The 13,911-nt window shown below is 40.4% G+C and overlaps 1 protein-coding gene across 1 annotated transcript in view; it reads right to left on the minus strand.

Annotated features, from left to right (window-relative positions):
• Window positions 1-2,817: 2,817 nt before the first annotated feature.
• The window catches only part of zbtb44 (zinc finger and BTB domain containing 44), a 26,458-nt gene continuing 15,364 nt past the window's right edge, over window positions 2,818-13,911 (minus strand). Inside the window, exons 3-6 of the mRNA XM_024258000.2 lie at window positions 13,407-13,491; window positions 12,904-13,055; window positions 11,053-11,353; window positions 2,818-3,843 (exon numbers count right to left, since the gene is read on the minus strand). Coding sequence (XP_024113768.1) covers window positions 3,441-3,843; window positions 11,053-11,353; window positions 12,904-13,055; window positions 13,407-13,491 — 941 coding nt within the window. The 3' untranslated portion in view covers window positions 2,818-3,440. The remainder of the gene's footprint in view (window positions 3,844-11,052; window positions 11,354-12,903; window positions 13,056-13,406; window positions 13,492-13,911) is intronic.

The raw sequence follows: 13,911 nt of genomic DNA on the forward strand, positions 1-13,911 counted from the left end.
GAAAAAAGCTTCAATTAAAATAAGTTGATATAACAGGTAACATTTAAGGGAGAAAAAAAATGCTTGCTTCTAGAAAACACACCAGAAGAAGGACCTTTCCTTTTGTAATGCACAAAAAGAATAAGCAAATAGTCTCCAGGAAAGTCATTTTCCAAAACAAGTCCTTCCTTCTCACTGTTACTAGTTAGAAGTTTGGTTCAAGTCGGAGGATCCGAATGTGCTGTTGTGGGGCAGCGTTCTAACCTGATCAGCCCGACAGTTTCACGACCAAGACACCACGTTTGGTGTGACTCCATCGTTTGTGGTGAACACTGAAAATCTGTGTCTAAATTCTCGTTTCCACTGAGTGGTCCGACATGGTACGGTCCGGTATTTTGAGCATTTCCATTGTAAAATGGACCCATTAAACTGTGTGTGTCAAACTCAATCACACAAGGGGCCAAAACCCAAAACACACCTCATGGGCTGAACAGGATAAACATTTATTGAACACTAAAACTACATTTTAAAACTTTAAACTGTAACTTTTTAATATTATTATGAACTATATATATAGCATTAGCTGTGATAATGCTAACGTTAATGGTAAGCTAAATTTGGCCGCTGAGGATGCTGAAATTGATAGCTAAAAACGCTGAAGCTGATAGCCAGCTAAAATATTGGCTAAATGTCAAATTAGCCTAAAAAACAAACAAACAAAAAACTTAAGTTAGCCAAAACAGCTAGCATGTAGCTGAAATAGTAACTAAATTCCAAAATACTCCAAAAAGTTAGCAGAATGACAATTTTTTAACTTTAAAACTGTATCTTTTTAACATAAATATGAATAATAAAAATGCAGGAATATTATTCCACAATAAATCAACTTAATCCTTAAATAACTTTCAATATTTTACTCTCCATAAAAATATATTCTGCCAAGAAGTTAGAAATGAGCGCAAGATAACATCAGGCCATTAATAACAATAAAATAAAATGATCTGGAGGGCCGGATAGAATTACCCGGAGGGCCGGATCCGGCCCCCAGGCCTTGACTTTGACACATGTGGATTAAACAGTTCCACACTTCTTGAGGGCCTCCATCTGTTTTAGGTCCATAGAAAAATGGAACAGCAAAATGTTTTTGACATGCAAGTGATGATGACATTAGCAAGCACCAGTACAGCGCTCAGCTAGTGACTCCGGTTTCCTCTTCACACCGGTATTTTTCTTAGCCACCTAAAATCTTCTTTCAAACAACACTAAATTCCTGTTCTACACGATGCACTAAAAGTAAAGCAAGAAAAAGACGAGCTACTGGATGCTTTTCTACAATGACACGCTCGCGGTCTACAGCACGAATGAGCTGTGAAAACAAACCGTTCAGTGGGAGTGAGGCTGAACTGAGTGGAAACGCTTGTGAGAATTAACTGGACCGCCCCGTAGTACTCTTTACTGGACCGGACCATCAGTGGAAACAAGGCTTTAGTTAGTGCATAAAGAAAGGAACACTTGAAAGTGACATCTGCTTCTTTCTCATCACTAGTCCAGGTTACGCGTTGTCCTCACTCAAAAACACAACAGAGTTGATGCTCTTCCTGCTGCTCAGTCTGCTGGGTTCTTTTATTCTACTAGATACAGTTTGTTGTATCTCTAAAGTACTACCATATGGATCTGTTTGTGGACGATGTCTTGCTTTTGGTTTGTCTCAGATCTTTCTGCCCATCATGAAGAACTTGAGACTGCAGCTTTACCGGTAACATGTTTGGAGCAGGTTCTTAACTTCCTGTTCTTAACTTCCTGCTGCTGATTCACGCAGCAAAAGCATCCTCGCTTCAGAAACAGCACGTCAGATAAAACCACGATTCTAAGGCGCTAATAACATGATTGTAAGAGTACTAGAGTTGCTTTAGGTGTTTCTGTCATTTTGGTAGCCTGGACAAAACCAGTGACATCCTTCATATCAACGCTTTTCAGCTCCAACCAACTACTCTGGACATCTGGATTTCCTTCCAACTCAAACAGAAATGCTCTTATGAAAACCTAATTAAGGCAAAACTGCATAAACTCTCTGCCTTAATAACAAACTAGTGGAGGTTTTTACTATGAAAACACAGAAGTTTTAAAGAAAAATGAATTCATGGGATCAATGATCTGAACCCCAGCTCCACTGAGAATACTCTCTGGAAGTTAGCTTATTTTGCCATCTGGTTGACAGAAATCAAACTTTTCTTGAATGGCACCATTAAAGAACCCAGCGGAGGCTCTAAAGGTGCATTCACACCGAACGCCATTGGCACGGTGGAGGCAGGCAGTTTCAATGTTAACTCAATGGTACAGGCGTGCTCTGAGGGGATTTGAGCGACTTTGACAGGCGACGACCAGCAAATTTGTCCCACACCGAAAGGGGGGCGGGGCATGCAAATTTATTGTGCAAATTGCACTTGGTGTGAATGCACTTTAAAACTGGATCTGTGAAACCTCGGTAGGTAGTGGCTGCTTCGGTTAAATGTCTCTGCGCCCGACGTGTTCAGGTCGTCCATCTTCTGCCCAGCCCACACACTGAACACGCTGCACATGTTCAAGCACATACACGATCAGAACCGCCACTTCGGTCCAGCCTGGCAGCTTCACAGTACTAAAATAAAGGACTGGTTTTCAGACTTGACAAGAGAGGAAAGCTGCTGCGCTAGACTGAACCACAGAACACAAGCTTATAACCAACGTGACCAATAGTCAGGAACACTTGGAAGATCCTCCCTCGAGGCATCTGACACTCCGACACTGCTGTTTGTAACTCATTCAGGCGCTGATCGGGCTGAAAATCTAACACTGGAATTGTCAAAGTCACATTGTATCATTTATGAATCCACTCAAAGTTAAAAACAGGTTAGAAACAGGAGTCACGGCACCAACGTCTTTAGGAAACACTGTCGATAAAGTTTCAAGTTTTCCAAGTCTAAAAATGAAATGTGTTGATCATAGAAATGCACACACGTCTGGCACTTCATGTTTCACGACACCCAACAGCAGATCTACAGTACAAGCTATTGCAGGATAGATACCGTGGACACAACAGAGCTGCCGCTAACCACGGCACCAAAGTAAGAACAGTTTCTGGAATTCAGTCCACAGATGAGTCTCCGGGGTTCAGTCTGCAGACTCCGTCTGTCGCGTTCAGCGAACCCTTCCACGTCTGCTGGAAGGGTGAACTCTCAGGCACTTTCCAAAGAAGAGCAAGGCTTGGAATTAACACACCACCAACGTTCAGTCAGTTAGCGCTGCGTTCAGGTCCCATGGGAAAAAGGACAGCCATCCTGCTGTCCAGAGTCTCAGAGAAATAAGTGCTTCAGATTCTAGAGGACCTCCGTCGGTGGAGGCGTGTCCACGTCCAGAGGCTCCTCCCGCTCAACAGATAATCCCATATGACGACTGTGCTAAAGGCAAGCAGAAGACTTGAATCACTCAATGGTGATGGAAGCCACCTCCTTGCTGTGAGAGTGCAGATCCTCCTCAGACTCCTCCGGGGAGCTGCATGCCGCGCCCTCATCCAGCTTGGTCTCCACCGTCATGCCCGCCGTCCCGGCTGTGTGCGCCTTGAGGACAGCCGAGGCCTCTAGAGGGTCCAGGGCTTCGGGTGACAGGAAGCCGGAGGAGGTCTCGCTGATCTGGGTGGAGGACGAGACCTGGGAGATGACGGGCAGCTGGACCGAGGAGGAGGACGAGGTGGCAGTGGAGGTAGCGGCGGCGGAGGAGCTGCCCGGGAAGGCGTGGTGATGCTGAGACTCCTCCAGTTCATACTGGACTCCCAGCGCCTCCTCCTCCTCCTGTACCTGGCTCAGGTAGTCGGGCACGAGGAAATCACTGCAAAGAGCCAGAGAGCTGGTTGAGATCAATGCCCTTTTCAAACTACAACACTCAAGAAAGACATCCAACACGGTTTCTGCGTGAGTCTGACCTCCACAGAACAACCACAGACAACAATGGATCATTCAGATTAAACAGATTCAAAGATGAACCAAAACTGTTCAAACATTTACAGCTGAGAACACAAGAACATTTTGAGTGTAGTTTAAAAAATCTCCACAAAAATGTTTTCAGTTAAAAAAAAAAAATCCACATTGACGATTCACTGAAATCTCTGAGTTGGGCTCATTTGCTGGTAAATAAAGAAATCTACTGCTATCAAACTCATATTAGAGGGGTGAACACTAATGTCCAGATGCTTTCAGTATCGACTGAAAACAAATTGTATTATTGGCTAACCAGAACTCCTGTCTCTACACCAAATGTAGCTAATATTTCAGCTACATGCAAGTTGTTTTGGATAATTCAGGCTTTTTTCCAGTTTTATAGGCTATTTTGAAGTTTAGTTAATTTTGTGGCTACAAGCTAGCTCTTTTGGCTAACCTAAGTTTTTTTTGTTTTTTAGTCTGATTTGGCATTTAGCTAATATTTTAGCTGGATGTCAGCTTCAGCTTTTTTAGCTATCAGCTTCAGCGTTTTTAACTATCAATTTCAGCATCTTCAGCTATCAGCACTAGTATCTTCAGCGGCTAAATTTAGCTTACAACATTCACACTAGCATTATCACAGGTAATGCTACAGATCTAGTTCATAATTATGTTCAAAAGTTACGGTTTTAGCCTTTTAATAATGTAGTTTTAGATGATTTAATAAATGTTTATCCTGTTCGGCCCGTGACCTAAGGTGTGTTTTGGATTTTGGCCCCTTGTGTGATTGAGTTTGTCATCCCTGTTCTACACTCTTTTAGAATGGTATCCACTTTCTAACATTCCTGAACATGATCAGGTCCTCTGATCCATCTAATTTTGGAGTTTGACACCCCTGGTTTAAATGATCAAAGTGTTATAGCTGATTGTGACATGGAGAAAAGAGGTTTTTCATATCAGCTCATCACTGTTGTGTGACACAGTACTGATGTAAAGTGTTGCATGGCGATTCTCCGCAACAGACTTTTGCTGAAACTAGATCAGGGGTCTGCAACCTTGGCTCCAGAACCACAATTGGCTCTTATCTTTCCATAGTGGCTCTCTGGCCAAAGAAAAATAAAATAATAGTAATGTTTTAAAGTGAGGATTACTTAGCCCCTTAAGGCCTGTTGTCATCAACAGTTGAAAAGTTAAGGAGGTCAAAACTGGAGCTGAAGCTCTGGTGTTAAATGGTTAAAATCTCATCATCCTGACAAACTGTGACAGAAATGACCAGGGAGAGTCCATAACAACTCTTTTTGTTTCACCGGGGGGTGGGGAGTCTCGGGTATCTGTACATCTGACAAATTTGCCGAGAATGTTTGATGTAGTTTCAAGCGGCTGCAGTTTCTCGCAAACCTTTCCATCACGAGAAATGTGGGGTTACTTTTCATTTTAAATGTTTCAATTTTTAAAGCAAAAATCAATAATCTGACGATCGGTTGGAGTCTCAACGCTGTCTGAACTGGCAATAAATCTGTCTGTTTGAGTGAAGAGTGAAGGCCAAACTCCTGCCCCGAAGAAGCAGAGTGGGAGGAGTCTAAAACATGTGCTTACAGTTTTATCACACTGTCAAAAACTGAACAGGTTGGCATTGGTTCATTGCAGCATGTGTGCAGCGTTTAGTCATGATGAAAAAAAGCCTTGGACTTAAATATCTTAAACTAGGCCCCAGAGGTCAAGGGTCGGCGTACAAGGTGGTTCTTACAATTAAGTCACATTTAAATGCATCTGTGCTCACAAATCGGACTTTTCTTACTTGTGTGGGAGATATTTTCAGTTAGTTTGAAGATTTTTTCAGCAGCCAGTGAGGTCCATGTGGTGTAAACAACACACAATGAGCAGTAGCCCCTCTGTCTAGGTCACATGTAAAATATCCATATTGCCGAAATATTAATATTGTGATATATTGCGATATTAAGTCCTGTGATCGAGTGTTGATGGGTTTTCACCAAGTATTAATCTTTTATTTTCATTTGAAGAGGTTGGAAAATGTTATATTTGTCATCCTTTGGTGAGAAGTTCCTTTGGAGGTAGATAGGGGGCGCATGTTGCAAGACTGGCTGTAGCGAGCACCAATGTGTCTGGCAGCTACTTTAAATATTTAATTTTTGCTCTGTTTACAACAATTTTGCACTAAGTAGTGGTGCTGCTGTTCATGTTTACTTTTGTTAACATTGAATTTTACAGATAATTCAAATCCAGTTGGTATCAATGCTTGTCAAAGACATAGTATTACTGATCTCAGCAATGTTGCACTAAAGTGTCTATTATTTGTTGCACAAAATAAGACACAAGTTGTTTATTATGATTGTGCGCAAGCTAAAAATTAATTGAGGATATATTTTACTAAAAAAAAAAAAAAAAAAATGTGTTCTTCTACATCACGTGTCAAAGTCAAGGCCCGCGGGCCGGATCCGGCCCTCCGGGTACTTATATCCGGCCCTCCAGATCATTTTATTTTATTGTTATTAATGGCCTGATGTTATCTTGCGCTCATTTCTAACTTCTTGGCAGAATATTTTTTATGGAGAGTAAAATATTGAAAGTTATTTAAGGATTAAGTTGATTTATTGGGGAATAATATTCCTGCCTTTTTATTATTCATAATTATGTTAAAAAGTTACAGTTTTAAAGTTTGAAAAATTGACATTCTGCTAGCTTTTTGGAGTATTTTGGCGTTTACTGAGATTTTTTAGGCTATTTTGGAGTTTAGCTAATATTTCAGCTACATGCTAGCTGTTTTGGCTAATTTAGGCTTTTTTAGTGATAAATTGTTTTCATTGAGATAATATCAATGGTGTTTGCTAATAAAAAACACCTTACTCTTGTAGTAAAAGTAAAACACTAGCAGAACAGGTTCTTAACCCTTTAACGCTGGAGGTGTCTTCACTGACGCTTAAGCACAAAATCTGTAACATACTGTAACTTTTTAACCGTTACCATGATATTTCCAGTAGATTCTAAAGGAAAGAAGATGCTTTTCTCCTTCAGAATCTACTGGAAATATCGTGTTAATGATGGAAAAGTTAAGAGCAAATCAAAGAACAAACACTAAAGCACAGGTGTTGAAGGGTAAAGGACTGGATTGGACACTTCAGGCCAACAAAAGCTTTAAATCCTTTACAACTAAACAAAGTTTAGTGCCCTGAACTGAAGTGTGAAGGTCCATCCTAGTAGGGGTGACTCTGATGGAAACCAGCGAGTTCAAGAAGCAGCTGATGGAGCAGTTAAGTGGTTTTCCACTCTGAGATGACCTCAGACAGAGATCTTCTGCCGTACAGAGCACGAGGAGTCAACGAGCTGCGATGCAGACCTGTGAAGCCTTCAGTTGATCAAGCAGTGGAAAAATCTGGGCAATAAAAGCCCCCACTGACTTTATGAAGACACGGCGTTCTGCTGACACGCGGGAGGCTTTAGACGGTTGGTTTGGGACACACTGTTCCCAATGAAACGGAGAGAACGGCACGCGGACCAAATCGAGCGTCCACCGCGGGGCAACAAAGAGTGCTCATCCTGTAGGCTTCAGTCAGATCTGCTGCTCTCATGTGGATTACTTCTCCTGGAACAGGCTGATCTTATCAAAGTTCTCTGTTACTGAGATTAAGCTCATTTGTAAGACACAGCGTTCCCTCGTTAGATCGCTGCTCACCTTTTGTAGTCTGACTGTTTTAATCATTTTTTGACGCAATTTCGCAAGTTTTTTAAGAAGCGTACTGTGTTCTCCATCCTGATTGGCTGTTGATCTTGTCAAACAATCTCTCTTGTGCTGTGTCTCCTGTACTGATTCTGCACATGAAGCTTGCCAGAGTTTTATTCTATAATCCTGGACTTAGTTTTCTGTGAAGGTTTGAACTTTGAGAGTTTAAGCAAGAGACAAACATGGGAAAATGTTCATGTCTGTTTGAGATTAGTGTATAAAGTGTGTAGTGTAGGGGTGCGCCAAAATATCGATACTGCAATATATCACAACATTTAGTCCTGTGATTGATTCTCCATGGGTTTTCAACAAGTATCAATCTTTTATTTTCGTTTGAAGAGGCTGTAAAATGTTGTATTTGTCATCTTTTGGTGAGACGTTCCTTTGGAGGGAGATAGGGGGCACACATGGCACCAATGTGTCTGACAGGTGCTTCAATTATTTAATTTTTGTTCTGTTTACAACAATTCTGCACCAAGTAGTGGTGCTGCTGTTCATGTTTACTTTTGTTAACACTGAATTTTATAGATAATTCAAATCCAGTTGGTATCAATGCTTGTCAAAGACATAGTATTGTTGATCTCAGCAATGTTGCACTGAAGTGTCTATTATTTGTTGCACAAAATAAGACACAAGTTGTTTATTATGATTGTGTACTAGATAAAACAAGGATAGATTTGCTAAAACATATGTTTCTGTACATATTCTGTAAACCACATTGGGGGGTCACTGGTGTGGACAGGTCCCTAAGATATTGTTTCCTCACTTCAGTACAATGCCAGATTTCTACTTTCCATCATTTTACTATTTTTGTTTTTATATTATTTAGTTTTTTTTTTTCTTCATACCATGGTGTGGAAATATGTCGACGTGTGTTTGGGGGGGGTTGAGGGAACTATATGGGTTCTAGAAATTCTCCTTGAGTAATGTTTTCTCCTTTGTTTTTAAATTTTGATCATGTTTTTATGTAAAGCACTTTGAGTGAAATAGATTTTTGGAAAAGTGTTATACAAATAAAGTTTGATATGATTTGATAATGTGTATATTAGAGATGATTTTTACCAATTATCACAGTATTGCGATATCATCAGCAATGCATTGCGTATCACATCGTATCGTATCGTGAGGTATCCAGTGATTCCCGGCACTAGTGTATTGAGGAGTTTATTGACTTAAAACATCTACAATCTTACTTTGCTGATGTCATCCACTGATGGTTAATTAAATGAAGAATCCCTGTATTCTTTTTTTTTTTTTTTTAGAGTGATTAAATAACACAGACAGGAGACTTAATGAGTAGACTAAAAATGAAGCATATTTGTTGTAAAACCTGCTAAACCTACAAACACTGGTGTCACTGAACCATCCTCACAGTGAGCCTTACAGCTCACCAGCTTTGAGGTGAGGTTAGAACATGAGCCCATGGGGTTACACAGGTGCCTGCCTCAGACGCTCATAAGCAAATCAAAACAAATCAATGAAATCTACAAAGGGACCTTGATTGCTGAAAAAGTTGCAAAAACAACTGATGATGTGGATCAGGGGTCTGCCCCCTGCGGTTCCGGGGCCATATGTGGCCCTTTGACCCCATTTTTCTAGCTCTCTAGTTGAAGAATCATTACACGTTTTTTATTTTAAATATACATTTTTTTTTTAGCTATATGCTGCATTTAGCATTCGGATAAGTTTATTCATCTAATCTACAAACAGTTTAAGCTCCTGACTACAATACCCACAATCCATCAAACAATTTGTGTTTGTAGTTTACCAGGGTTGAACATTTGGTGTACCACAAAAAGCACAACCAGAATTCATATTTAAGTCACACTAGAATTTAAGGCGGATCGTCTTTAAGCCAAATGCAAGGATTATAAATGGTCCAAAACACATATAGGGTTCACTTACTTAGCTCTGATTTACTTTTAGTTAACTGTAAATTAAACCAGTTTTTTATTCATAAATCACTTAAGACATCACACGACCTACTGCTATATTTGGCTCTTTGACATGATCCTTTGTGCCTTTTATTTTGGAAGGAAGTCATTTGAATCTTTGTCAAAAGTTATGAATTGCTTTCCATTAAAAAAAAGGGAATACATTTCATCTGAAAAAAAAAACATATGTATTATATTAGCCACAATAAATATGAATCTATGTATTGCTTTTTCTAAGTAAGACTTTGTGGCCCCTACTGGGTTTAGAAAAATTGCCCTGAATGTTTCTCTGAATGCTAAAGGTTGCAGACCCCTGAAGTAGATGAATCATCGCTTGTGAACACAAGTGTTGCTTTGATGAAGAAAGACCCACAGAAACAGCAGAAAACAAATGATAATGCATCCATCATCACCTCACCGAACGGATGAGACCGCCAAACAGAACAGTCTCAGTAGCTGCGTTTCCATTAACTCCGAAATGATGCAAATAGGATTTTCAATAATAAATTCTCTTAACGGAAACACCACAATTTTGAAAAAAAATCGTATTTATCCAAAAAAAGTTTTTGCGCTTAGATAAGGTGGTTTTTGATGTGTATCAAAATTGACAAATTTCGCAAAACTACAATGGAAACACTTTTTTAGAATTAGATGTGCTTCTTGTTATGAAGTGTCTGCTCTGAGCGTCGCACAGCGGGCGCCACGAGAGATCCCACAGCTCATTATAAGCTGTGTATCATATGGAATCGTGCAGCTCCTCCATAAAACCCTCAACCAGGATTTCCTCATCGCTTCATCTGTTCATCGCACTTTTGCAGCTTGTAGCCTGAATTAGACGCAGACGTCTCTTTTGAGGATGAGCGCGAGTGCCGTGACAGAAACTTAAATGGAACTTGTCGTGTTTTCAAACAGAAAAAAGGCTCCAGCTGCTCAATTGTTAGAATGTTTTTTTATAACTGTTGAACAGACTTCTCACGTGCATCTGAGACTGTCGATGGATAAGCTGTGCTGCACGCGCCACACTGCTCTGAATGCTCCCTTTTACTGAATCAAATAAAAAACAAAACTTGTTCTCATCCATCGCTGTGTTTTTAATGACGTATCGCGTGAGTAGGTTGTGATTATTCGCATAATTCTGATTTAATGTAAAGTGTCATTGTGAAACTGTGAAGTTTTGCGCATATATGTAATAGAAACGCAGCTAGTGACTTTATCTAAACCAGAGAAGGATTGTTTCTTTTCATGAAATAACAGTGCAGTTTCCCAGCAGAGACATTAAACAGAGTTCATGAACACCACAACTGAGCAGGAAAAACATCATCTCAGAAAAACAAAAACAACACAAAGTCAGGACGCAGTCAAGTATAGGCATAAGAATCTACACTAAATGTTCGGATGCAGGTGAGATCTAAGGAAATAATGGGCTCAGCGACCCCAGACTCCTCACCTGCTCTGGAAGTAGTTTGCTAGCTCGGACGCCTCATGGTTCAGACTCCTCAGGTGTACAATTAAATTGCCAGAGTTGGTGAACATGGCGCCGCATGTTTTGCACTCATAAATCCGCGGCTTGCGGATTATGTGTCGGGAGACCCTCATGTGGTGCTTATATTCACCGAAGGACGTGAATGTGGCGCTACAAATCTGGCACCGGAAACAGCGTTTACCTTCGTGCTTCAGCCGATGCATCTTTAGGGAGTAGGCCCGAGTGAACTTTTTCCCACAGCGGTCGCATTGGAAGGGCTTAATGCCTGCAGGGGGGCAGAGACAAGAACAGAACAGCAGACGGGGACAAAATGTCATCCTCTGAATCATTAATATGGTCTTCATCACTACACCTGGTTCATTTATAAACCCCCCCACACACACACACACACACTTCACTGATGCAAAGACAAATGGATAATTACTAAGCATTTAATAGATGGACAAACTGTGATCACAATGCTCCATTAGCTGTCTAGCAGAAAATTTAAAGTTTTTTTTTAATTACATTATAATATAAAACTCATTTTCTTTTGGAATTTTTAATATTATATTTTTATTTTTGTAAAAAAGTACATTAAAAGTTGTGGTGCAGCAGTTAACCACTGTCAATGTGAATATGTGTGACTGTAAAGTGCTGTGGGACTTCTAAGAAGGAAAGTTCCACATTTCCTTTGAGTTTTAATCACTATAACTGTGAATCAATGAATTGCCTTTATTGTCAACACAACAAGTATAAAGATGAGCATCAACTATTGTATGTTATTGTACTCATTTCGGAACAGTTTTAGGCTATTTTTTCTTTATTTAAGTTTTCACTATTTCTTCAAATTTGTTATTTTTTAAATGTTCAAAATTTCCTTTACATTTACAATGCGTACTGTATTTCTTTGGAGTACAAGTCGCATTTTTTCTGCATAGCTCGGCCAAACAATGTAGTTTTAGAGTGTTCAATAACATTCTGTTCGCCGCGACCTAAAGTCTGTTTTGGATTTTTGCCCCTTGTGCGATTGAGTTTGACACCCTGATCTAAATAGTTCAGTTGATTTGTTAGCATGCTTTTCATGTTTTTTTTTACCCTAAGCTGACCCTGATTTGACCTTACTAAAGTGGTTTCATAATAGAGCTGCTGTGATTAGTCGACTAATTGAATATTAATATAGTGGCTAACTAATTTAATAGTCGATGAGCCGTTACTTTATATTATATGGAGTCAGAGTGTAGTATAGTTGAACAAAAGGTGTGAGCGTTCAGCATCAAAAAATTCACTTTTCATATTTGACGCATTGAAACCAAAACTTTATCTTGAGTGAAAAATAGTTCCTTGTTTCAGAGGCTGACCTCATTAGAGAGATCAGGAATATATTTTCCATCAAACTCATTTTGACAGGTGACCTTTGACCCTATGTAACCTTTATATATAAAAATTATATTTAATTGTTATGTCTTCATGAGGGGCTATTGAAAGTAATTCATTAAAAGTTTAATGAACTATTATTTTTATTTTTATTTAGTTTAAAGCTAATGATGGTTAAGATGTGTTTTAAATCCACTTTGCGAATAACCTGATTATTTGACTAATCGGAAAAAACAAGAGGTGATTAGTCGACTATTAAAATAATCCTTTGTGGCAGCTCTAGTTGAAAGTACAGGTTTTATTCAAAAGTTCAGTGAAATCTTTTTGCTCAGCATAACTTTGATCCTTGTTCTGCCAGACAGGATCCTTTCAATCATCTAAATGCGGCATTCCTGACAAACATCCCGACAATCTTCCAGGTTCTGCTTTGACCGTGGTTGCTGTGGACGTGTCACCTACCCGAGTGTATGAGCATGTGCTGCTTCAGGTTTTGAATGCGTGTGAATCTGACTCCGCAGGTCGGACACTGAAAAGGCCGGTCAGGGCCGTTGGTGCCAGGCCGAGCCGACGGGCTTATATACAGGTGATACGGGTACTGAATCCCTTCCAACCTGAAACACAAAGACACAGAAGTCGATTGAAAGGCCATCCCCCCCAGAGTCTGAATGAGGATCAGGAGGGAGGGGGTGCAAGGGTCTGGCTCAGTTTCCGCTAAATGACGCTGACTGTTTCAGAAATGTGAAACATCTGAGCAAAACTGAGGACGACAAACTGTTGAGGCTGAAGTGGAAAAGTCTGAGGCGTCATCAGCTTTTATGGGATTTCAGCTGGAGGCTGTGACAGCTCAAATCCAGCATCACCTCAAGATGACGTGTTATCAGAGCAGGTGTGGCTCGCCGTCACGACTCCCCGTCTGCATGCTCGGGACTCGTTAGCTGCATGCTCTGGCGAGCCCTCTGTACCTCTCGTCATCCTCTGCGTGTCCTCCAGCGTTCGAGGTGCCCTGCATCGACGGTAAGCCCTCCGACACACCCTCATCCATTGAACCTGCGAAGGGAAGAGATGAGTCACCATAAACCCCTCCACAGGTTTTCTTCCAGCAGGATCAGAGGACTAAAGGGAACAGGAACGCACAGCCAATACTAGCTAGCTGTGTCTTTTCTTCTGCTTTCTACTTTTTAAACCTGTATAAATACATATGCTCTATTTCTAAAATTTTTAAGCGGGAAAGCCACAAGAGGAAAATATTACCCCTCCTGCCTGGAACTCTATAAATAAAAGATGTGTCTTTGTCAGTCAGTAACTTTTTCCTGCCAAAACGGCAGGTTCACGATGAGCTCATCTTTTGTGGCACATCGCTGGTTGCCGTGGTAACAAATATTGTTCCATTTGCACAGCCTCTATTTTTTATGTTTTTTTTTAGAAGTGAATAAGAGGTGTTCAGGAAGCCTTGTGGCAATGCTTCAA

Source organism: Oryzias melastigma, linkage group LG13 (genome assembly GCF_002922805.2).
Source record: "Oryzias melastigma strain HK-1 linkage group LG13, ASM292280v2, whole genome shotgun sequence".
NCBI classification, from domain to species: Eukaryota; Metazoa; Chordata; class Actinopteri; order Beloniformes; family Adrianichthyidae; genus Oryzias; species Oryzias melastigma.